Source organism: Platalea leucorodia (genome assembly GCF_965183815.1).
Source record: "Platalea leucorodia genome assembly, chromosome: 13".
In the NCBI taxonomy this organism is placed as follows: domain Eukaryota; kingdom Metazoa; phylum Chordata; class Aves; order Pelecaniformes; family Threskiornithidae; genus Platalea; species Platalea leucorodia.
This window is the reverse complement of record NC_138835.1, coordinates 17600770-17623785: the sequence shown is the minus strand read 5'-3', so window position 1 is coordinate 17623785 and position 23016 is coordinate 17600770. Positions and strand designations below refer to the sequence as shown.

Here is a 23016-nt window from a genome sequence, read left to right as displayed (position 1 = left end):
AGTTTCAGAAATACGTGACATAATCAAACTAAGATATCAACATGAAAAGAAACTGGAAAGTCTGAAATGATGTAATTGGAGGATTATAATATCATATCGTAAGACATGATATTACAGAGGAATACAAAGCACTGAACAATAAAGCGAAGCAAAGCTTCAAAAGTGAAGCAAAAACTTCACTTCAAAGGGGTACCTTTCAACCCCAACAATGTAAGAACTAGTGGATCTTAATGAAGAAAGGAAATGTTTAGAACATTATTTACACAACTTATAATTAGCATGTGCAACTCATTGCTCTAAGGTACAAAAAAACCAATGAACTTTAATGGATTCTAAAAAGGAAGCAGCTTTTCTCTGCACGAGAAAAAGATGTGGTTATTTTCAGGTCACTTATGCAAATTCCTTCTTTCAGGGAACAAGTACTCAAGTGACTGAAGGTAGGACAGATTTTCCCTTCACAAGATATTCGAGAAAGACTGCTGTGGGGCTTCCTGGTGATTCTTGTGAACTGGCTTATACTAGCAGAAACAGGAATCTCAACTGATGCAATACTGGACAGATACAGTGCTAACATTCCTCTATTTCTATGAGAAACATTCTATTACTACTTTGAAATGAGCAGTTCTTAAGATGAACATGACATGCAAGAAGTCTGCAGGCTTCTGTGTCATATTAGTCAGGAACTTGGTAACCTTACACCATAGGACACAATGCGAAATTTATTCGCTGTGGGTCGGTCAGTCAGTCACGGCAATAAAGCAATAGCAAGGCAAATGAGACTGAATCAACACTGGACGCAGAATACTTAGCTTCCCTGCTAAGGCCCTCTCTACATCATACAGTTCAGTGTTAAGTACCAAGAGTACGCAACAGGGGGAAAAAGTGTCAGTGTCACAGCTTTGACATCAAAATAATTCTCCCAGGACAGCTCAACTACACACATATATATTATCCTTGACAAATGTGCATTCAGTCCATTCTTAATCTCCATGGAAAAAATGATTAACATTTTTACAACCTACCTAGAGGGTCTAGCTGACTACTTTTCTTCACTGCCAACATTATTATTTTATGCTTCACTTCAGTGTCTTTTGTCAAAGACTAAAGTTTTTAAGGCCATGACTCCTCAACTAGCGTCCTCCTTCTACAACCACTTTTCAACTTTTTCAAAAATCATCATCATATCTCTGCAGTTGCCTCTGGTTTAGATAGATCCAATTTGATCCTTCTAATTTTTTTAAGCTCTCCATTCTCTGTACTCTTGACATTATCCAGCTGAGGCTAGCCCAGGGCTAACATAGTACTTCAGCTGAAGTCTCACTAACAACAGAAAGCATATTTAACAAACGTCAAAGCTCTAAGGCAGCTGTTAATGGCGCTTCAGTCACTATGCCTTTCCAGTCTGACAGTGATCCATTGAAACAATGCAGCATTCATTTTTTTACAATAACTTATGCAGTTAACTAATAGAAATCTTGTGTAATCAGTGCTTCCAAAGTGTGCTTATGAAAATACCATGTGGGATCTTGTTGCAAATCAAAGTCAGTATGTATGATAGCTGCTGCTTCTTACTTCTCCTCTGGTGTATTGATCTGTCAAGGAAAAAAAATTAGATGGGCTTGACTGACTTCTTGGCAACTCCATGCTAGCTGTAAATCATCTTCTAGATGCTAACAAGTTTATGTATTTCAGTATTTTCCAGGAGTTGACATCAAGCTAGTTGATGTCAGCTATAATTTCTCAGATCTTTCTCATGCCTCTTGCCCCATTTTATACACAGATATTGTGCTTGCCCATTTCTGATCTTATGAAATTTCTGCCCTTTGAATTCTTCAAGGCAAGCACTAACATTCCTGAGATTGCTTCAGTCTCTTCTCCTCATTGTAGATAAGTGAGATGAAGTAATAATAAAATGAGATAAAATACCTTATTAAAATCTGTGTAAATGTAATGAAATGGAAATTCCTGCATAAGGGGGTGGAGAGAGAGAGCCATGATCAAATTTCTAGAAGGCTGTTATGAAAAATGAAAAATTAGCCTGAAAAAAAGAAATATTGTGAGACCATGCTAACAAATTCATTTTCTTTGTATCTATAAAATGTCCTATATGTGCAGATCACAGTATTTTAACATTTACTGTTGTGTCTTTATAGTCAGAAACAAGGTGAGTAACCACCATAGAAGCACAAATTATAGTCGTAATTTGTACCTGCTACAACATGAGCATTTTAGTTTATGAGGAAGAAGTTTCTCTTTGTGCAGAGAGAGTTACCACTTGAGATCCACTCCTCAGACCTATTCAGCATTCAGTGGTTTGTCAAGTTAATAGTAGCTTACATTACATTTACAGCATTAATACCATTAGTATAATTCACAGAGACTCTAAGGAGGGGCTGACACAAAGGCATTACTGTGGTGAGCCCCAAAAAAGGACTGCTGAGGTAAATGAAAAGTTTTGGGGTTTTTTGCAGACTTATGAGTACACTCATAGGGAGGGAACCCTATGAATTTTATTATGAATATATACTTTTATTGCATGAATACTCATCTATGGATCACACTGGGAAAAGACATTAATTCATACTGACTCAAAAAATATCCCTTCCCGAGTGACGCATCATTGTATGTGAAATTCTGGGTTCCAGGTATGCAATTAAATGCTCTACTTTTCTAAGCATCTCAGTCAACCTTCTGGATAAATAGCCTGAATTGCATAACTGCAGTGTGTTAAAACCCATGAGCTAATATATGGTCACTAGGAAGTTCACATGCCCACTGGTATGACTTACCTGCCTCACCCACCTAATGTGAATTATAATTGGTCTGAACATAAGGAGAGGCTTAAAGTTTTCGCTATAAATGCTGCCACACAACCAGAGCTTGAAGTCTTATCATATAGGCCTACAGTTGCTCACAGAAATACAAAGTCCAAGGCACAGAGGAGCAAGGAAGCATGGCTGGTAAGTTAAAAAAAAAAAAAAAAAAAAAAAAGTCTCTTTGTGCATAAGGAAAAGGCAACTGTTCCATATGTTAGCTTTCTCTGTGGGGTTATGTTTTGTAAAGGCCTCTGAATTGTTACAGTACACTACATTTTGAGATTATGAATAGGTTGTTTCAGCATTTTTCTTTCCTGAATTTTCCAAAAGACACAAACAAGGGAAAGAAGATAATCCATCCATTACCGTACTGGAGTTAAATATTATGAAACCGCAAATAGAGCAGAAGAAGTTATGGCAAACTGCAAACTATCTTTTAGCATGAAACTTAATGAATCAGAGAGTAGTTCAGGTATGAATGAATCTTGTGTTAATGGGAATATTTGTGCCAAGAATAGACTACGGGATAGATTCTTTCCTGTAGATTCAGAGTCAGCAAACTGCAATGCCATTTTAATTATTTGTTAAAATTCGCGTGAAAGGCAAAGGCACTTTAAAATACAGACAAAGCAAGCAGATGTCCAGCAGTGAGGTCTCAGAAGGAAAGATATTAAATCAAAACACTTTAGCAAGGTTGTCGATGTTCTCACTTAGGCCTGACTTGCTGGGACCTCTGTAAAAATGTATAATGAGGCGCGACCACAGATGACGCCATTTTACCTCTTCTACGCATAGAGCTCATGCTGTGCTGGCTTTATGTGACATAGGCTTGAAAAGCTCAGGAAATTAATAAAAAACAACCATCCAAAGAGAAGAGGCTTGAGGACAGAAATGACAGGCATTGTTTTCCCTTCATGGAGGTTAAAAGAGGCACAGTTACCCCATTCTCACAGTTTTAGGAGAACTGATTGCACAAACAGTTAGGACACGAGTGTTCGTCCATATACTGTTATTTGAAATAATTCATGTTATTGACCTGATCTACTTGTGCTAGCATTCCTCAACAGCATCTGCAGTTTGCCTGGCTTGATGGCGCTTAGTTAATGACTGTCTCTATGCATCTGCTAAGTGTAATATCATCTAAATGTTTACCTGTTTAAGAGCAGAACATAGGCTGGGAGGGAATCAGGTGCATACAATGGGCATAAGGCTACTGATTACCTCATAAATCTTCTCCACTGAGCAGAGCTTAAATAAATGGCAAAACACTATTTGATAGGTCAAGCTGAAAGATTGGACTGAGTAGAAATATCCTCCTTTTTAACAAAAGAACTATACGGTAAAGTGGACAGTAAAAACCTTCATCTACAGCAATGGGCGGGGGGGGAAACCACAAACCAATTGTTTCTGCATTGTAACACTTCCTCTTAAGCAATGATTTGTCAATAACTTAGCCAAGACATTTTAGCAAGCTGATCCCTAAAAACTTCCTCTTTAAGTGTCATACACCAGTCTATCTTTCTTAACCACAAGTTTCTCATTGCATGAAATGCAAGAAGCAATAGCAGCATTTAATGAACAGACTGGTGTTTGCTGATCATGATCAGCACTTGCTTGTGAAATACCCAGGGTCCAAGAAATAGCCAAGCCCAAGTTCAGTTGGAGATGTCAAAACTGCTCAGGGATGCTCCTCACAGTGTCACGCGCAATTTTAATGTAAAAAACTGTGAGGGTCTGCATGCAGGCATGTGTGCGCATAGCTGTTTTCACTCCCTCTTTCTCTCTCACCCCCACCCTCCTCCCAGCCCCCCAACACACACATCCTGCAAATACACACACTTTTTTCCCAGAAAGTTTTTATGCATCTGTGGACCAATCTCTGATTGATCTACTTCAACAGAATGCAGAAGGTGGTGCATAAAGAAAAGGCAAAACCACCTAAAAAGATCCTATAAATTTGATAGCGTGATTTTTTTTAAGGGTTTTGATAGTGTGCAGCACATTACTGCTACTAAGGATTCAGCAATTTGTTTCACAGTCTCACACTCAATTATCTCAGCTTCTGTCTGTCACTTTTAAGCTTCAGTGTCATTATAACCTAGGTGTGAGTCACACCTGCAAGCATCTTGTTTGTGTATTAGAGTTAAGAGTGCTTGCCCACAGAATGGAACAACATGTTGGATTCTTCGAAGAAATGAGCAGAGTGACATAGCGATGGGAGCTTGCAAAGAGGTATTCTTTGCTGATGAGTGTGCAGCAATAGCTGGAAGTTAAAACTTCCAAATAATGTCTTTACTCCATTCCAATGGAACAGATGTATGCATAAGTGGGAGAGGCAGGGAAATACATTTAAATATCATAGGCTACAAATAACAGGTTGTGTGTGACTATGTGGGAGCTGTCCGGGGAGCCTAGCATAGGTTCATCCCAGTCTGTGCGCTGTCAGTTTGGCTTATTCCTGTGTGCTGGTCCCATGGTAGTTTTTGAAGTTCACATATTAGTACATGTCACTACTATGCCACTGTCAGTCTACTTTCTGGAACGAGCCATCTCATCTGGAATGAGCCAAGATCCCAAGAGAAGATCTGAGCACAGCTAACAAGGTAGCCTACTTTACACAGACAATATGGGAGCTGACTGTGCCAAGTTCAGCTGCCTTCAAAGTCTGGCTATTGGAGAACTTCAGGAACAATCAGGAACTTCATGAAGGCTTCAGGCTGCAGCAGGCTGCAGGCTTCCATTCAAAATGTCCCTGCTATTTGCGGCATTGTGAATGGAAGAGGAAGACAGAAAATAAGAAGTATGTCTTGGACAACATATAGGGCCCAGAAGAGATCTCAGCCAAATGCTCTTCCATATGGACATGACCAATCTACATCAGGGGGTTCTAGTCCTGAAGAGTGCTGATACGAGTGAGTCCATACCACTGTTCCAGGGGCCCAGATTTCTTCCTAGCGTGGTTCACAAATACAGTACAATTGTAGAAAACCACTTGACTTCCTGTGGCTAGGATAGCAGGAGTGGGGTTTCCTGATGAAATTTCTTGCTTAACTATCCAACGAGGGAATGTGAGGGGAGACAGAATAGCCCAAAGTTCTCAGGATACTGAGGTGGTCGCCAGTGAGTCGTGGCCGTATGGTTGTAGCATGGTGCTTTAGGGGTATGTCAGGAAGAGCTGTGCTCAGAAAGAATAAAGGAGCAGATAGGCTATTCTAGGAATTGATTTCCCATCCTGAAACAAAGGTACAATTAATAACGGGTGACATGTAATAGAATTCAAGTGTCACTGCAGATTCATACAGAGTTGGTGGGGAAGAGAACGACAATGCAAAGAAGGAAAGAAAGTAATACTGAGAGGAATTAGTCTATTACAAAATATGTCCTTCACTGTTCAGTGCTGAACTCTTCCTCCTATATATTCATTTCTTTAACACAGTTACTGGAGTGAGGGAACAAATCTGGGTATCACTGGAAAAGGATGTCCTGAGTTATATGACTGAACCAGTTTGCAAAAGATGATCCTGATACAGCTTATTCTGGGTACATGAAAAAAAATACTAAGATGGCTTAGAGTTTTCATTTTCTGAGGTCTAAAAGAATCTTCTCTTGCTATCCACCAGAGTTTCAAGCACCTACCTGTGCAATCCTTACATTTACAGCCACCATACAAGCTCTGCAAATACTACTTGACTTACAGGAAGCTGCCTGGGTCAGATACATTTTGCTTGACTACTATTCTGACTAGTGTTAAGATTTCTTATTAATTCAATCCTCATTCTCAAGTTTGCCCATAATCTTTAATCCAAAGGTCAGGTATGTACCATTCATCATGCAATTATGACATGGAGTGCTTGTCTATTTCACATTGTTAAACAGTAATTATGTGATAAATTAAAAATTCGTTCTTTAAATTTGGCCTGATTAAATTTGGGGCAGAGGCAATAGCTTGCTCATCGTTTTGCAATTACTACATTGTAGTGGGGGCGGGGGGGGGGGGGGGGGGGACGGGACACACACGACGACACGACAAAAAAACAGCTCCAGGAAAACAATGGATTCAGTGAATTAATTTAAAGAAAAAGTCACTGTAAACATTGCTCACGAAGTATTCAAAATTAAAAACAATGTGGTGCAAGAAGGACTTAAGCTATTCCTATAATTTTATCATTATAACAGAAAGAAAAGCAACTAAATGCTGAAATTCTTATAAATTTAAATACATTAAAAAACTCTTAACAAGTGGCCAGACTGTTAGGGATAAATATTGTCCAAGCTTCAGATGTTAAGTTGCAAGGAAATGAGATCAGGATGTGGGGACTGAGAGTGAAAAATGAATGAAAAATGAATCCTCAAGCCCCGCTGGCCAGATAAAGGCTGGGGAACAAAGAAGGCTATTCAAGCTCCACCCCACAGGAAATACTGCAAACAGGCAACTTTACACCTAGACTTTTAAAGAAGTGAAAGGCACCAGCCATACCTTGAGTCAACAGAAGCAGAGGAGGCCATTCAGAGGAAAGCTCCAGAAGCTGCTTATACAGGACGTATTGATCACATATGGGCCAAGGTGAGCAAGGGGGAAGCCCCTACTGTGGTGCTCTCTTTGTTAATTTCTTACATCCATACCTCATATTCAGTTCTGTAACTGACACTGAAAGATCACTACTTCTCTAAGGAGTTTTGATCCAAGAAAAAAAGGGAAGAGAGAATTCTTCCATCAAGAGTTAGGAGGACTTGCACAGGAATTGCATTTTTTCACTTATTGTGTGCCTGGAAAAAGCAAGCTAATCAGAATGAGATTTGGGAGAACAGGTATATCATCTGATGTAAAAATGTTGTATTTTGCAAATAGAAAGGAAGGGAAAGACTGCAGCTATCTGAAGTTGTCAGACAAGTGCAAATGAGAGGCTGACATATCTGACATGGAAGAAGCCAAGCAGAATTTGAAGAAGGTATCATTGCAAAGGCAGAGGGAGGCTACAATGAGCAGAGACGGCTGAAATCTGAAGTTAAGGCAGAGAGGATACAAAGATTTAGGGATTTTTTTTTATTTGGTGATTTGTTTGTTGCAGTGGGGTTTTTTTTGCTTACATGCTTATATTTATACATATGGAAATTGACCAGTTTAATAGTTATTATAAATGGTCCCGTGTTGCTTTTCCAACGTTGCCAAATAATTCCCGCCTTTCTAAAGACAAATCTTCCCCACCCCTCAGCTTGTGCTTCAGATGTACTTCATTGTTAAGTTTCTGAAGATTTTTTTTTTTTAGAGTAGGTACATTCCTGGAAAATCAAAGTACGTGCTGCTCGCCTCGATACTGTAAAAAACCATGGTCCCCCCATTTGAACTGTGACTACATTGCTAAGACTACTAATGTAGTTATTTCAAGGCTTACCTAAACTTGATAAACGTAAGATCATGCTGTAAAAAAATCTTTACACTAATAAATCTGGTTGAACATGGGATAATGATTTTTTACTCAGTAATGGCACAGGGTAGCTGTGTTCCACTACTAAGGACGACACCTACTCTTTCCTATTCTCCCTCTTTGCGAGGGGAGAGGGAGGGATGGAGAATAATACAAGTATTTTTAAGAAACACACAATGCCCTTAGGAAAAAAAAAAAAACTCTCTTTTTCTTCTGTACTTCTGCATTTCCTTTAAACCATTGAGCTGTCTTCTCCTAGAGAACCCTCCATAGGCTCTGATGATGTCAGAGCCAAACCTATCTCAGATGCTTATTCTTTGGCCTCTGATTGAAGCCATAGTTCCCATGCAAGAGTTTTCTGCAACTTATTATTTCACATACATTATTTTAGTAGTGTTCTCTCTCCAATTCTGCCATCTCTCCCACTGCCAAATGACAGCCCAGTGTCCATCAACATATTCTTGTTAGGTGCTTCCAACAGATAGCAGCTGTCAGTTGTATCAGAGGTACGTGACATATAAATGGGGCTAGAGATCACACGTCATGGTTTAAAATGCAGAAGTGTTTCTCAGCTCAATCAGGTTTCTTTATTTCTTATTCAGAGGCAGCAAGGCTGTGCCTCTGTTAGTACAAGGCTATGTCTTGGAATGGATGACACCTTGAAAGAATTAGTTGAGTTCAGCCAGATTCTTTATCCGAGTAACTCACAAGTATTCAGTTCTCTCAGGGTTCTCTCCTCTTAGATGCCTTTCTGATTTCTCTTTAGTACCAGATATACTATTCCTTCTATATTTAATTATGCACATAATCTCTAACAGTCCATGCAAGGTGCAGTCTCTCTCTCTCTCTCAAAAAGAAAAACAAAACAAAACAAAAAGAAACAATAAAATGCTCCAAACAAATTATTTCTGTTTTTTGTGGAAACCTCACATGGGTACTAGTTACCTGTAGAAAGTAACACGCAATTCTTGAGAGTGTGTCTGTGCTCCTTCCTCCTTGGATGTACCCTCAAGTTTTCTTGCTCTTCTCACTTTTTCACAGCTGCAATGCAGCCAAGTACCAACTGGCACCTGAAAGAAAATGCAAGAGATCACCACACAAGTAAATTTTCTAGCAAAGAGTTGATTGTGAGGAGAGGACAGGCCTTCATTGTCACCTTCAATGGAACAGAACAGCCTGAGGAAAACTTAACATTCATCGCAGAAACAGGTATGGCTCCCAACTTCTTTCACAGAAAGAGTAATGCTGCCTTGTGACGTTCTTTTGGCCTGATATGCACTATAGGGCAGCAAGATAATACCTCGGAGCCAACATGTTGGTTCACATAGCCATGGAACCATTTGAGGTGTTTGTCGTATTACTCCCATCTCAGCTAGCAGTGATAGCTTCCTTCAGTTTCCAACATATGGCACAAATTCATCTGAGGGGAGGGTTACGTCCCTGCTGAGTTTGTTGACGACTAAATCTCTATTTCAGAAAGCTGGGGGGAAAAAATGTTGTTTATTTTCTTTAAAAGGTCCAAAACCCTCAAAGCTGGCTAAGACCCAGGCCACATTTGGTATCTCCAGCACAGTGAGCAAGGAGAGCTGGAGTGCAGTTCTACAGTCTACCAGTTCCAACTCTGTGAGCATCTCCATTTCCAGCCCACCTAATGCTGTCATTGGACGTTACAAGCTGAGTGTTCAAAGTACTTCAAGTGGCAGCTCCTCTCCAGCAAGCCTTGGCACTTTTGTTTTGCTCTTTAACCCTTGGTCTTCAGGTACGAACATGTCAAATTTCCCCTGAAAGAACTAAGTTGCTTGTAGCTTCATTAATATTTGCAGCTTCTCCATTTAATCTACTTTATTACGGGGGCTGAACATTCACCACATAATGTATCAGTGAGAAAAGAAAAGGGTTTAACAGTTACTTAGGACCTTCTGGTACATAAAATCAGCTCTGTATCATGTACTTACTGGATTGCTCCTTGCCCTAAAACGTTAAGTTCTGCTTAAGCAGATCAAGTTGTGCTTTTGTCAGAGCTTCCCTATTCCTGCACAAGTTTAGAAGAGTGCGTCTGGTCTCTGTAGAACCAAGAAAAGAGTCATATCTACCAGCTGCCATCTTCTCCCAGATTTGACAGCATCATACTTCTGTCTTCACTCAGACATTCCCCACCCCTTTCTCTAATTATAGGAAATCCTGAGTTTCACTATCTGTTTATAACAGCAAGAACAGCAAAGGGTGGATATCTGCAAGCGTTCTTATTGATGGAGACCAAGGCTCCTGAGGTTTTGTTTTATTTTCCCTGCTGTGGTTGTACATATCTCTGTTTTGGCTTTTCAGGTGATGATGTGTTCATGCCTAACAAGGCTGAGTGTGAGGAATATGTGCTAGAAGAGTTTGGCATCATTTTTGCAGGCAATAAAAATCGTATCAACAGCTTTGGATGGAACTTTGGCCAGGTAAATGCAGCACTGAAACACCAGTGTTTCGTGCTCTGGTTTTGACATGAACTGGGTGACCAGGGCTTGTTTGCTTTTTCCAGTTCATCGCAGTCATACACCTCTGAAGAGCAGGCATCTGGTATTGAAATCAGAACTCATACCAAGCCCCGTTATACTGATTAATATGAGGATTTGTAATTGAGTAGTCAGTGATATGACCTAGGACTTGGAGGTACAGCCAGCAGAAACCTTAGTCAAGTACTGTAGCAATGCTGGGAGGCAAAGTCCTGGCCTTAAGTCCACAGATTCCAAGTTTTGAAAATCTCTTTGAGTTCTAATCTTCACAGTTTGTTGAGGCCACATTTTTGTATGGTAATTCCTGGCTGAGCTGCAGCACTTCATTCAGTGATTAAAAAAACATTAAACACTTATATGACTCTACTTATCCTGATTTTTAGTAGAGCAATCTGTGTTTCCAAAACACTAACTTATTTCTATAACGTAGTTTCAAGGAGATATTCTCAATATTTGCCTTTCCATGCTGGATCGAAGCTTAAACTATCGTCAGGATCCTGCCACAGATGTATCTCACCGAAATGACCCCAAATATCTGGGCCGCGTTCTCAGTGCAATGGTAAGTAACATGGTCAAAAAGTCTAAACTGTTCTTTTAAAGTAGTTAGTGAAAGCAACTATGAAGACACCTCTCAGAAAATTTTAGGGCACTATTTGTATGCACCAGAAATGCGGACCAAAGAAACGCCTAGGCAGTCATCTGATCTGAGCCTGCTAGATTTGTCTCACCTGTGGTATTTCTGATACTTATCGCTTTGATATCCAGTAGTCAAACCAAAAGTATAAGACACGGGGTGGCACGTTGAAGGACCAGTCCCTTGGAGGTCTTTAGTCCAACCTCCCATTTGAAGTGGAACTACGGTGGTACTAGATCAGTTCAGCCATGGATTTGTCAGGCTGCCTTGAAAACCTCCTAGGATGGAGGTTTCATGGCCTCTCTGGCTGACCGGTCCAAAGCTGCACTACCCTCTTAGTGAGGAATTTTTCTCTTATGTCAAATACGATTTTCCCAAACTACAACTTTCTGCTATTCCCTCTTGTTACATAACCTGCCAGAACAGAGAAAAGTTGGACTCTGACAACTTCTTGTGTTCCATTCAAGTAGTTGTAAGCTGCTATTACGTTCCCCTTATCCCCTTCTTAACCAGACTGAACTAGCCCAGCGCTCTCAACTTCTCCTTGTAGATTGTGTGCTCCAGGGCCCCTGACCATCTTGGTAGCCCTCCCTCCTGGGTCCTCTTCAGTGTCTCAACATCCCCTTGAACTGAGGGACCTGAAACTGGAGACAGATTCCTGGCACAGCCTCACTAGGGATAATTAAGGGGGATTAACAGCTTCCCTCAGTCTCCCCGTCACACTTTTCCCAGTGTAGCCTAGCATGGGCTTTCCCTTTATGATGAGAGAGAACCATTGGCTCAAATTTAATCTGGCATTTGCTGTAACTCCCAGGCCCCTTTCAGATGGACTGCCACTCAGGCAGCTGCTTCCCAGCCTGTACCAATGCATGGGATTATTCTACCCCAAGTTCTGAAATCTACACCTTTTCTTCCTGAACTTCATGAGGTTTCTATTGACACAGTACCCAAGATTTTCAAGGGGACTGTGCCCCATTTGTTGTGTCAGCCACTTCCCCTAATTTAATGTAAATTTGCTGAGAGCTCACTACATCATGATCCAGGCACATTCTGAAAGCTTAGCTGCACGATAGGCTTTGATGATGCCATTCAATCATACAGTGGTAATAGTTGCCACCTCATGTCAGGAAGGTTCACTGAAAACTGGTGTTTGCCTTTTTGCCTAGTGCTACTGTACTTGGATGGGAGAAACAGCGATTAAATGCTCTCCATTTCTTGAGAGGACATGTATTTCATTTCCCTGAAAAGATAAGGCTTCTTCCTGAAGGGCAGCTGCATGAAGCAGTGACTTTTGTCCACTAAAATGTCATTCAAGGCTTTTCTCCTCCCCACTCCCCTACTGCTACTACATCTGTTGTAAACTCTTAATTTATCTCATCATAAATATAGTGAATATTTTTACAGGTCAACGCCAATGATGACCAAGGGGTGGTGCTAGGAAACTGGAGTGGAAAGTATGAGGGTGGGAAAAGTCCAAGCAGCTGGACTGGAAGTAGTGAAATCCTGCAAAACTGGAAGAAATCAGGATTCAAACCTGTTAAATATGGACAATGTTGGGTTTTTGCAGCGGTATTGACTACAGGTATGTTTTATGTCGTGCACATAACTGACACAGCACAGATTCTGTTAAAAGAAGCACTAATAATACTTCCTACGTGAAAGTCTTTCAAGTCATTAGTATGTTATATGAAACTTCATACTCCAGAAATACTGCTTTCTGACTATGGTTTTCTGTTTGCTCTTTAGTGCTTAGATGTCTGGGGATTCCCACTCGTACAATTACAAACTTCAGCTCTGCCCACGATGCAGATGGAAATCTGCGTGTGGATGAGTTTTACGATGCTTCTGGAAATCATTTGAACAGGGCAGCTGACAGCATATGGTAAGGCTCTATGATATTTTATAGCAGGACCTACCAATGCCTATAAAGTCTTCAGGTGCAGAGTATAGATTCTAACGACAAATGCTATGTTACCTTCTTAAAAATTGCCTTAAAAACAACTACACACACAGAGGATGAATAAAAAAATACTACAAAATAATACTACAAATCTTGATGTTTTCACTCTTTCTCAGTTAAAAAGAGAATTGTGACATCAGGTGCAACAGCTAATTGAAGCCAGAGCAGGCAAAGTTACAGTTATGATGCCACAGATGACTGAAAATTTGTGATATTACACTGGAAATATCGAACAGTGGGACTTAACTTAGTTTGGAACTATTCTTCAAAAACAGTTCATGTTAAACTGTAAAAGTACAACGGAACCAGCTTTCCTGCCTTTTTCTTTTTTTTTTTTTTTTTTTTTCAGTGACATAATTTGCAGTGAAAATAATTTAATTACTGACACTGTTAAGCATCAAATGCAATTCAAACAAGCTTACATTCAGCAAAGAAAAGGTGCAGTCCCTCCCTTTTTGCCTTGTTTATTCCCCTGCTTGTTCTGGACCCATTCTAAATATAAGTGATAAGTATAATTGTAGCATTGTGCTATAACAAAAACAGCTAAAACTATGGAAGTGCATGTGCTTAGAACTTTTGGAGAAAACCAGACTCAAGACATTATGTATAATTTTACAGATTTGCTTCCTGCCCTTGAACATTTATGTCTGTTCCACTGTGCAATTTTCAGCTCCTATTTAGTTAATATAGTCAGGATCAGAGTGGAAGTGGTCAGTCTCAGATTAGAACCTATGCAAACCAAAGGCATTTAATACCTTTAAGATGACTGATTAATGATGTGAACAGGAATTTGGAAACACATACTAGTAGTTTGCTTTGTTCATTCTTGCACATAGGAATTTCCATGTCTGGAATGAAAGCTGGTTTTCCCGCAGTGACTTGGGCCCCTCATATAGTGGATGGCAAGTTCTGGATGCAACTCCCCAAGAAGAAAGTGGAGGTACACAGATTTTATTTCAGGAATAATGTAGAGAAATTATAAAGTCAGTCACTTTCAGGGAGAAGAAAAAAAGAAAAAAAAAAAAAGTAAAACCATTGTAAAAGTAATTTCTCATCCTGCTCAGAAATAGAGCAGCAGAAGAGAATACTTTATCTATCACATCAGAAAAGCCTCAGATCATCTGTGGATGCCAAGAAACAAACTAGACTTCTCGGAGCAGTCTTTCACAGCAATTCCTGTATTTCTAATGTAGGTATCCAGAGCTATTGAAAATCAAGGGATAATATAAAATAAATCAAGTGTACCTTCAGAATAAACACAAAATACATCGATGATTGGCCTGGTATGAGGGTCTATGTGGACGAATGGGACAACAGCACTGGGCAATTGAGGAGTCATTGATAAATATCTGTCTAGTAATCTGCTTACTGTCAAAGAGTTGATTAGGTCTAAATTATTTTTTCTTGATGCCGTAGGAATTTATCAGTGTGGTCCTGCCTCACGGAACGCCATCAAAGAAGGAGATGTAGATCTGGACTACGATTGCCCATTTGTATTTGCAGAAGTGAATGCAGACTGTATGTACTGGAATTATGACCCTGCAACTGGAAAAAAAACATTAATATTCTCTCAGCCTACCGTAATTGGCCAGTTCATCAGCACAAAGGCAGTTGGTAGAGACGATCGTGTAGATGTCACCAATGATTATAAATATGAAGAAGGTAAATAAAAACACTGGTTCTCCTGGTTACATAGTTGCTTCATTCCCAAACATACATAAACTGTGGGCTAGGAGTCTCTTAGTGGGCAATTTTGGGCATCTGTAAGTAGGAGGAAAAAAATATATTTGGTTTATTCAGTTCTAACAGAAAAGGGAAGAGAAGGTAAAGAGTAAAAAACACTGCCTTGTCCTTTCTGATATGGACCTGCTTTGTGGGATCTAAATAAGGCAAGTCCAAATATCTCTGAGTAAAGCATTCACTGTTCCACCTGCCTATTGCTATCGTGTACTGACTGCCTCTGCTTTGTGAGAATTAGTCTACAGCCCAGTTATATGACAGCAGGATGAAAGGTCTATTACAGAAACCTAAGCTAAATCAGCACTTAGTCCCAGGAAAAGCAACTCTTTCAAAGGGTGAAACAGAATGTAAACTTGTCAGAGCTTTGGGTTTGATATTGCCTATTCTGTATTATTTCTGAATTTACATTTCTAAATATTACAACCATAAAAAGGGATAGAAATGGGAAGAGTGAGAAACTTTGGACTTAAGATTTTGTGTTACAAAAAATGCTATTAGAGGGGCAGTGACGTTACTGACTGCAGATCCAGAATATTAGGTGTGGTTGTGGAAAACAGAGGCTCTGTTCATTTGTAAGTACAGACACTCCATTCTGCTGGCTTGTCTCTAGCAGTCATGTAAAATAAGAGATGCATGTTAACTGTTGAGGATAAATTTTCATGGTTCTTTCTGACAGGCTCTACAAAAGAGAGAGATATTTTTAAAAAAGCCCGTAAGAAGCTGGGACTTGAGGATAAATTTGATCCTACAGCACCGACACCACAGGAAATTGATCAAAAGCCTGACATCTCAGGGAAGTTCAAGGTAGCTGGTCCTTTAGAAGTTGGCAAAGATCTCAATCTAATTCTGGTTCTTGCAAACTTACAGTCTGATGCTAAGACTGTTCATGCAAATATGACTGCTTGGAGCACTGTGTACACTAGAAGACCAGTTCATGAGATCTGGAAGGACTCCATATCTGTCACTCTGTCTCCTAAGGAAGGTAATTTTTCAAATAACTTTTAATCAAAATTGTACAATTGTTTTATCAGTAAATGGGCATTACAAGCTAGTCAACCTGGGGGAAAAAGCTCTTAGAAACTGCAATCTTAAATTTCTATGCAGAAAAGGCTGAAAAAAAAACCCATTACATTGCACTTATAAACATATTAAAAATGCATGTTTCACACCATCATTTCCTTAAGTACTGTTCGCATTTTGGAAAATGTATCTCAGGAATGAAAGGAAGATGGTGAGTAGACGTGAAGTTTCATTTAATAAAATTTGCATTACAAAAAAGATAAGGACAACATAAAAGCATAGGAATCAACTCCAACTAAATGTGTTCTGGTCAATCACGAGGGGCCTTACTGAAAGGTAACAGGCCATGCCTAACAGCAGAAACAAGAAACCTGATCCATTAGCACATTAGAATGGAATTAAAGTGTGAGGAATAGAAATAGCCCGCTAAGCTCCACAGAAAAGAAAGTTTGTATCGAAGAACTGTTGAGGAGTAAAGGACTTCAGATTTTTTTTAAAATTATTTTTTTTCAGATGGAGTTTGATAACCTTATGGAAGAAATTCTCTACCTAAATATGAGTATTGTTGGAAAGATGAAATTAAGTTAACATTAGGAGCTTGGAATAATAGATACATCAGCATCTCTAAAGTGAACTGAAAGATCATTGATTTACAACTGATACTATACTGCATTAATCTTAGGCTTCGAGTCACTAGTGAGAAGCAGAAATAATACTTCATTTCTTTAATATGTAATTTGACTTCTGGAGTTGGGATCTATCAGCTTCCTCTAAAGCATTAGGAATTGGACCCTTGGTGAAGACAGAGTTTATGTGCTTACTGGCATTACAGTCACGCAGGTACCTTCTGGTGTCTTGTGCTCACACAGGCTGTGTTAAACCAGTGGCTGAATTTACAGTCAGCAGGGAGGTTTTTCCCCAGATCTGATGGTGGGGACCATTCTTTAAATGGTCCCCATTTTTTGCCCTCTTCTGCAGGTATGCAGTGTTTGCTAGGATTTGTAGTTAACAAATTTGTTGCTACTGGAGGAATCTAGGAAACTCACATTGCCCCCATTTTCTTGTTTACTTTTGTGGGACTTTGCATTGGTGACTTGTCATCTTTGCTTGTGTTTTTCATCTGCTGTATACTGCTGGAAAGTACTTTGTGAGTATTCACAGTGTTTGCACGCAGCATAGCTATTCTACAGTTCTTCTGAACTTGATGTTTTATTATATGAATGGCCAAAAACATGGAATTGCTTGGATTCAGAGACAGAGGAGATCCCTTCCAATCCAGTATTCCTTGATTTGAACTACAGCATGAAAACTAGTGTAAAAACACATGATAATAAAAAGCAGATAGGGCTAGGAAAGATAAAAGAAATGTAAAGACATCATTCAGCTTGTCTCAGTATATCATGAGTAAATAGGACTGATGAGGCCTATCAGAGCATGTCCCATAACAAATGGAGTGGCACTGGTAAACTCCTTGAACTCCAGCTATCTTAGCTTTCAGAGCAATTGGGAAGAAAACAAGCCACACAATATGGTAATAAGGAATGGAGGAGGGATAACATTGAAGAAATCACATTCTCTATAGCAAACTGATAGATTTGCATGAATTGAGTTTGGCAGTGATGGCTGAAGGCCTTCCTAGTCCCAGACACAGCATAAAAGGAAAATACTAATATTAGGTATGAAACTCTGTGGGCTTATAAAAGTGTGTATTAATTCTTTTTTTTTTTTTTCTTCCAGAGAAACAATTTCCCATTAAGATACCGTATACTGAATATCAACAGCAGTTAACTACAGACAACACAATCCAGGTAACAGCTTTATGTCATGTAGAAGGTGGGATTCAAGTGCTTGTGCAAAGAGACATCACCCTGGACAATCCTACCATCGACATACAGGTAAATTACTGTCCCTTTGCTCTAACTGCAGTGGCAGAGAAAGGGGAAAACGAGCTCTTATAAGCACTTTCTTTCCAAAAGAGATGTTCTGCTCACATTCTGCCATGGTCCATCATAGCATCTCATAATATCGCCTCTTCTGACAATTGAGAAGGCTCAGATAGAAAAGAATACTGAGAACCTGCCCTTTCAAGTGTTTTCTTTGCACAGGTACTTGGTGAAGCAAAAGTGAATAAAGAAGTGGATGTGGAAGTGATATTTACCAATCCTATTGATACGGAAGTGATGGACTGTGTGCTGCAGGTAGAAGGCAACGACCTGCTCAGAGGAATCCTTGAGATAGAGTAAGTATGAGAAATGCCTCCTTCCTGCTATTAAAGATACATGAGCAAGAACGTAGGCATGGATGACTTGGAACCAAACTGTGGGATGAGACAGAATTTTCTTCGTGCTGTAACCTGGGAGGCCAGTCAATGTAACGTCTCGTAATGAAGCATCCAGCTTTGAACCAGCTCTTCATCTAAGCTAGGCTTTGGCTCCATAGCTTGGGAGGTCAAATAATGGCTGTCATAATTGGACAGAACTTGTTTTCCTGCTTATCTAGCAGGACCCCACAGTTCCAGCAAAAAAATACATGCTTACCCATACAGTAAACTTTGCTGAGGCTGTCTATGCTGCTATAGGCCAGACAGGTTGAACCTCCTTGTTCTGGTCATAGGGCCAACAACAGGATACACGACTGTTTCTGTCCATACTATACACAAATTATAGCATATATTAACCAGGATTTCTTTTTTCACTTTATGAAATGGACTGCAGGTGCCAATCTGGGTTTTCAGCCTTCTAAACAATTCGTGTTTACATCAAACAGAGAGACGTACATGTAAAAAGCTGATGCACCAGTGTCCCAGCTTTGGGAACAAAAATGAACACAGATTGTTTAGACACAGGTTGTGATCTCAAAGGGTGGTACCTCTGAAAAGCACAATTCCAAGTGTGCTCCATGCCTAGCTATTCCAGACACGATAAATCACGACTAAGGAGGATAGCTTTTAAAGAACAGACTAAACCATGACCAGCAGCCACTCCTTAGATGATTGAATTTACTTTACTAAGGCCTGGAACTTGAACACAGCTGAAATCCATTAGGCAGGCAGGAAGAGAATAGGAAAAATGGGGAATATTACAATAAAAGGTTGGGATGGGTTGGGTCTGGTTTTTTAACTAAAATTAAAAAAAAAAAAAAAAAAAAAAAAAAAAAAAAGCACTGTTCCAAAACAAGAACTACAGGCACACTGATTTTCAAGCTCTGCTTTCAGAACTCTACAAAATAATTACATTAGGAGATTAATAAACAGAGTCAAGAAACAAATGCAAGTTATTTCTAAAAAATACCTGGGATATGGGAGTATGCTCTTTAACTGAATACACGCACAGACAAACACAAACAAACAAACATGCACAGCAGCTTAACGTTGTCATTTTCACTTCAGCAACTAGGAATGGTCTATCCCATAACTTATAAACTCTCCTGCGGGAATTTCACAACCTCATGTTGTCTATCACATAGAACTTTATCCTCAGGCAAGATAAGACAATATGACAGGGTAAGGCTGTTTGGGAAAACCATAAACATGAGTTTTCAAGAATTACAGTATACTGGTTTAAAGCATTTTAACTTCCATTCAGAATTTCCTGTTGTGTAAACACTGAGGTTTTCTTGGTGCTATAATCTATTCTGTTTCAGGAGTTTGTATTAACATTCTTCATGGTCTCAGATCATTCTTTTTTAATCAGTGATGTGTTTTACACCTTCTGTTCTGCATGCAGCTTTATCTCATATGATACTAGTATGTCCTCCTTTGTGTGCTTATTTGGGTCACTGCATAATGTATTTGTGAGAGACCTTAATGCATTGGTTTGATTATTTAGATACATATCAGCTAGCCAAGTCCTGTATGGTCTTTTCATGGCCATTCTACACTGAACTGATAGGAATTCTTACTTAAGATGGGAGATGGTTAGTGAAGAAACTCAGGCATGATGCATAAGCCTATTTTCAGCTTATATTTTCCCCTTTGTTTCCTATTTTTAGCATACCACCACTGAAAGCCGGTGAGAAATCCAGTACAAAGTTTAAACTCACCCCTTTTGAGACGGGTCCCAAACATCTACTTGTTAATTTCTCCTGTGATAAATTTGCAGATATCAAGACCTTTAAGATGGTAAATGTGACTGACTAACATGAAGATATACAACGAATATTGTGTGTGTATAAATTGAACAAAATGTCCTAAGAAATCTTGTATTTGTAAGAAAACAATGAGAAAATTAGCAAAACAAAATCCTCACTTCCTGTGATAAGGGGTTACCAACATCATATCATTAAAATTTTACACTGTAATTTTAAATAAACTGAAGAATAGTTGATTCTTCATTTACTGTTGTGAGTGTCCATGTTATTAAAAAGAGCATCTTACCTTCTATTCAGAGACTGTTTGTTTGACTTTTGTCGGGTTTTCTTTGGAAATCATTCTTTCTGGCTCCAGATGTCTCTGCACAAACATTCATAAACTCATTTTTACACATTCAAAGCCTTATGCAGCGGACTTTCAAAGCGGTGTTTCTCCTTACTGCAACTGTGATTCTAGAAAGTAGCCAGGATGAGTTACACAATTTATGTCATTTGGGTTTGTCTTTTTTGCTGCAAAGTCTGTCCTGACATTTTTCCTTTTTTTGGTAAATCACAGTGACTAAATGAGGCATAGGAAATGTTCAAAAGGAATTTGGGTGGCGTCCAATTTGAGAGCCATTTGACAAACATTTTGAGATAATTGCCCAGCTCAACATACACGGTATTCTTGCATGCTGATATTTTGCACTTGCTGAAAGTCGTCTTCGGGAAACAAAGGGAGGGTAATCTTAAGCCTAAGGGTATTTTAACTTGAGGAGTTAAGAATTCTTCGCTACAGATTGTGTGTCAGGAAGTCATCTTTCAGAGTTCAAGTTCAGTAAAGCTTACTTAAAACCCTTTATGGGAGGATAGGTATGGGCTAAAAGCTGGGTTCCAGGAACAAGTGAACTAGGTGTAGCCCAGTGAGTGACTTGGTGTCTGGCCAATAATTGTACAACAGTGAGTCAATCTCTGACTGAAAACGATCTGTGTAGATGAAGTGAATGGAAGGTCAAGCTACTCCTCTGTTGCAGTTTGGACTGCTGGGCCAGGAAGCCAGTAAAATCTTAACAAGTGCCTGGAGCCAGGTCTGTGCTCCCACTTCAACCACACCACACAGGGTACCTGTGACTTACCATAGGGACTCCTCACTGTTACATGAGCAGCCCAAGCTCAGATTGGCTATGAACTCCTTTTGTCCCTGGAGCCTGCAAAATTGCTTTAGGAGGGCACTTGCAGCCACCTAGCTTTCCACTGCCAGTCACATGATGTCAGTACGAGACCATACTGGACATATAATGAGATGAGCTACAGAGGGGCTGTACAACTAGCCCACAGTGGTACCCTCTCTTTTTCTATGATATGTTAGTGCAATACTTGAACAATAGACAAAATGACTAAGGAAATGAATGAAATAAAAGAGTAAGGTTTTCTCTGAAAGTTAGCAAACTGCACTGCAATTTCAAGGCTCTGAAACAAGGGAAAAGGAGGAACAAAATATTTTGAACCATTTGGATGATGGGTGGGTGGAATCGAGCTCAGAAAAACACCTGCGACAATGTTACGTCATTAGTCACTTAGGACCCATGACTGCTGCATTCCAAAGGGATTACAAAAGCAGATGCTGATGCTTTGCTGTGGTGAGGGTGCGGACTGGCAGGTGCCAGTTTGGGATGTAGGCCAGTCTAAGAGAGGTTCTGGTGGCTTGGTGAACACCGCTGTGGGCGTGTCATACAAAGGTAAAGGAGGTGGTTGCAGCCAAGACAGAAAGTGTGTTCTGCGATTTAATTACTTACATGAGTAGCAAGGAAGAAGAGAGGAAATAGTCATACTCCAGTGGGAGCAATGTGTAACATCTGAAGCAATCACTATAAGTACTGAATGCCTGAACTTAAGAACTGGTCGATGCGGTTTGTCACTAGGGCTGTGTGTGAAGATCAGGTAGCACCAGAAGCTTGTGGCTCTTATGGTTTCCAAAGAATATGAATTAAGGAACAGAGAAAAAGACCAACTAAAGTAGCTCTGAACAGCAATCAAATCCATTTGAGGCGATTCCTGGAAGAAGTTTTGACAGCCTGAACATCCCGGAAACTTCCAAGAGGAGGAAGGACCTCTGAATTATAATGTAAGTGGAGATACACAATACCAGATATAATGCTGCCAAGTGAGAAAAGTTTTAGTGTTTTTCTTTCAGGATAGGGCTAGCATGAATGTCATGTAAGCAAGTACTCTTTTAGTCTTTGCGATATCAAAACAAAGTTCTCAAAAAGGTGCAAGAAGCCAATTTTTTTGTAAAATCAACCTTAGAAACAGCTGCTGGACCTTAATTTCTACTTCTTTTTCAGGTTTTTCTTCCTCTGTAACTTAAAATTCAGACTAATTTAATTTTTTTAAAGTCTTTACTAAGTGCTAAAACATCATCAGTGGAGCTGCAGAATCTTAGATAAATATTCCTCCCCACAGCAATGTCACTTTATTACCTGTACACTTTTAAGTGAGGGTACAAAAAAGAAATATATTCGTAGTTGTGAAGATAGACAGGCTTAGAGTTTGCACTGATAAAAATGACTCATGGTTAATAGTTTGGGGTTTTTTTTTGAAATAAGACTTTTGCTGAAATAGTAGCATGGAGCTGACTAACGTAACAGGTGAACAGACATTTGTTTCTGGTGGGAGTTTTATCATTTCACATAAGTCAGGGGGCATTGGAGATAACTTGAGACCCAAAAAACCCCTCTAAAACCAACTCACAGCTGTTGGGGGGGGGGGGGGGGGGAACCCACACCACAAAAAAACAACAGAAGTGACATTAACCAATCTGGAAGTTAAGTAATCAGGAAATGCTCCTTTT

General features: G+C 39.6%; 1 protein-coding gene across 2 annotated transcripts; it reads left to right on the top strand.

The window, feature by feature from the left end:
* The first annotated feature begins 2902 nt into the window (after positions 1-2902).
* Positions 2903-20255, top strand: LOC309597005 (protein-glutamine gamma-glutamyltransferase E-like). 2 transcript variants are annotated; one of them, XM_082325834.1, is made up of 13 exons: positions 2903-2960; positions 9284-9451; positions 9759-10001; positions 10568-10686; positions 11174-11302; positions 12782-12959; positions 13124-13259; positions 14174-14277; positions 14754-14999; positions 15754-16059; positions 17835-17992; positions 18203-18336; positions 20088-20255. In XM_082325834.1, the coding sequence occupies exons 1-13, from the start codon at positions 2954-2956 to the stop codon at positions 20233-20235; spliced, it is 2076 nt and encodes a 691-aa protein (XP_082181960.1). In that variant the 5' UTR covers positions 2903-2953; the 3' UTR covers positions 20236-20255. The 2 variants fall into 2 exon arrangements, with proteins under 2 accessions (XP_082181960.1, XP_082181959.1); XM_082325833.1 differs by lacking the exon at positions 2903-2960 and adding an exon at positions 7293-7380.
* Positions 20256-23016: the final 2761 nt, after the last annotated feature.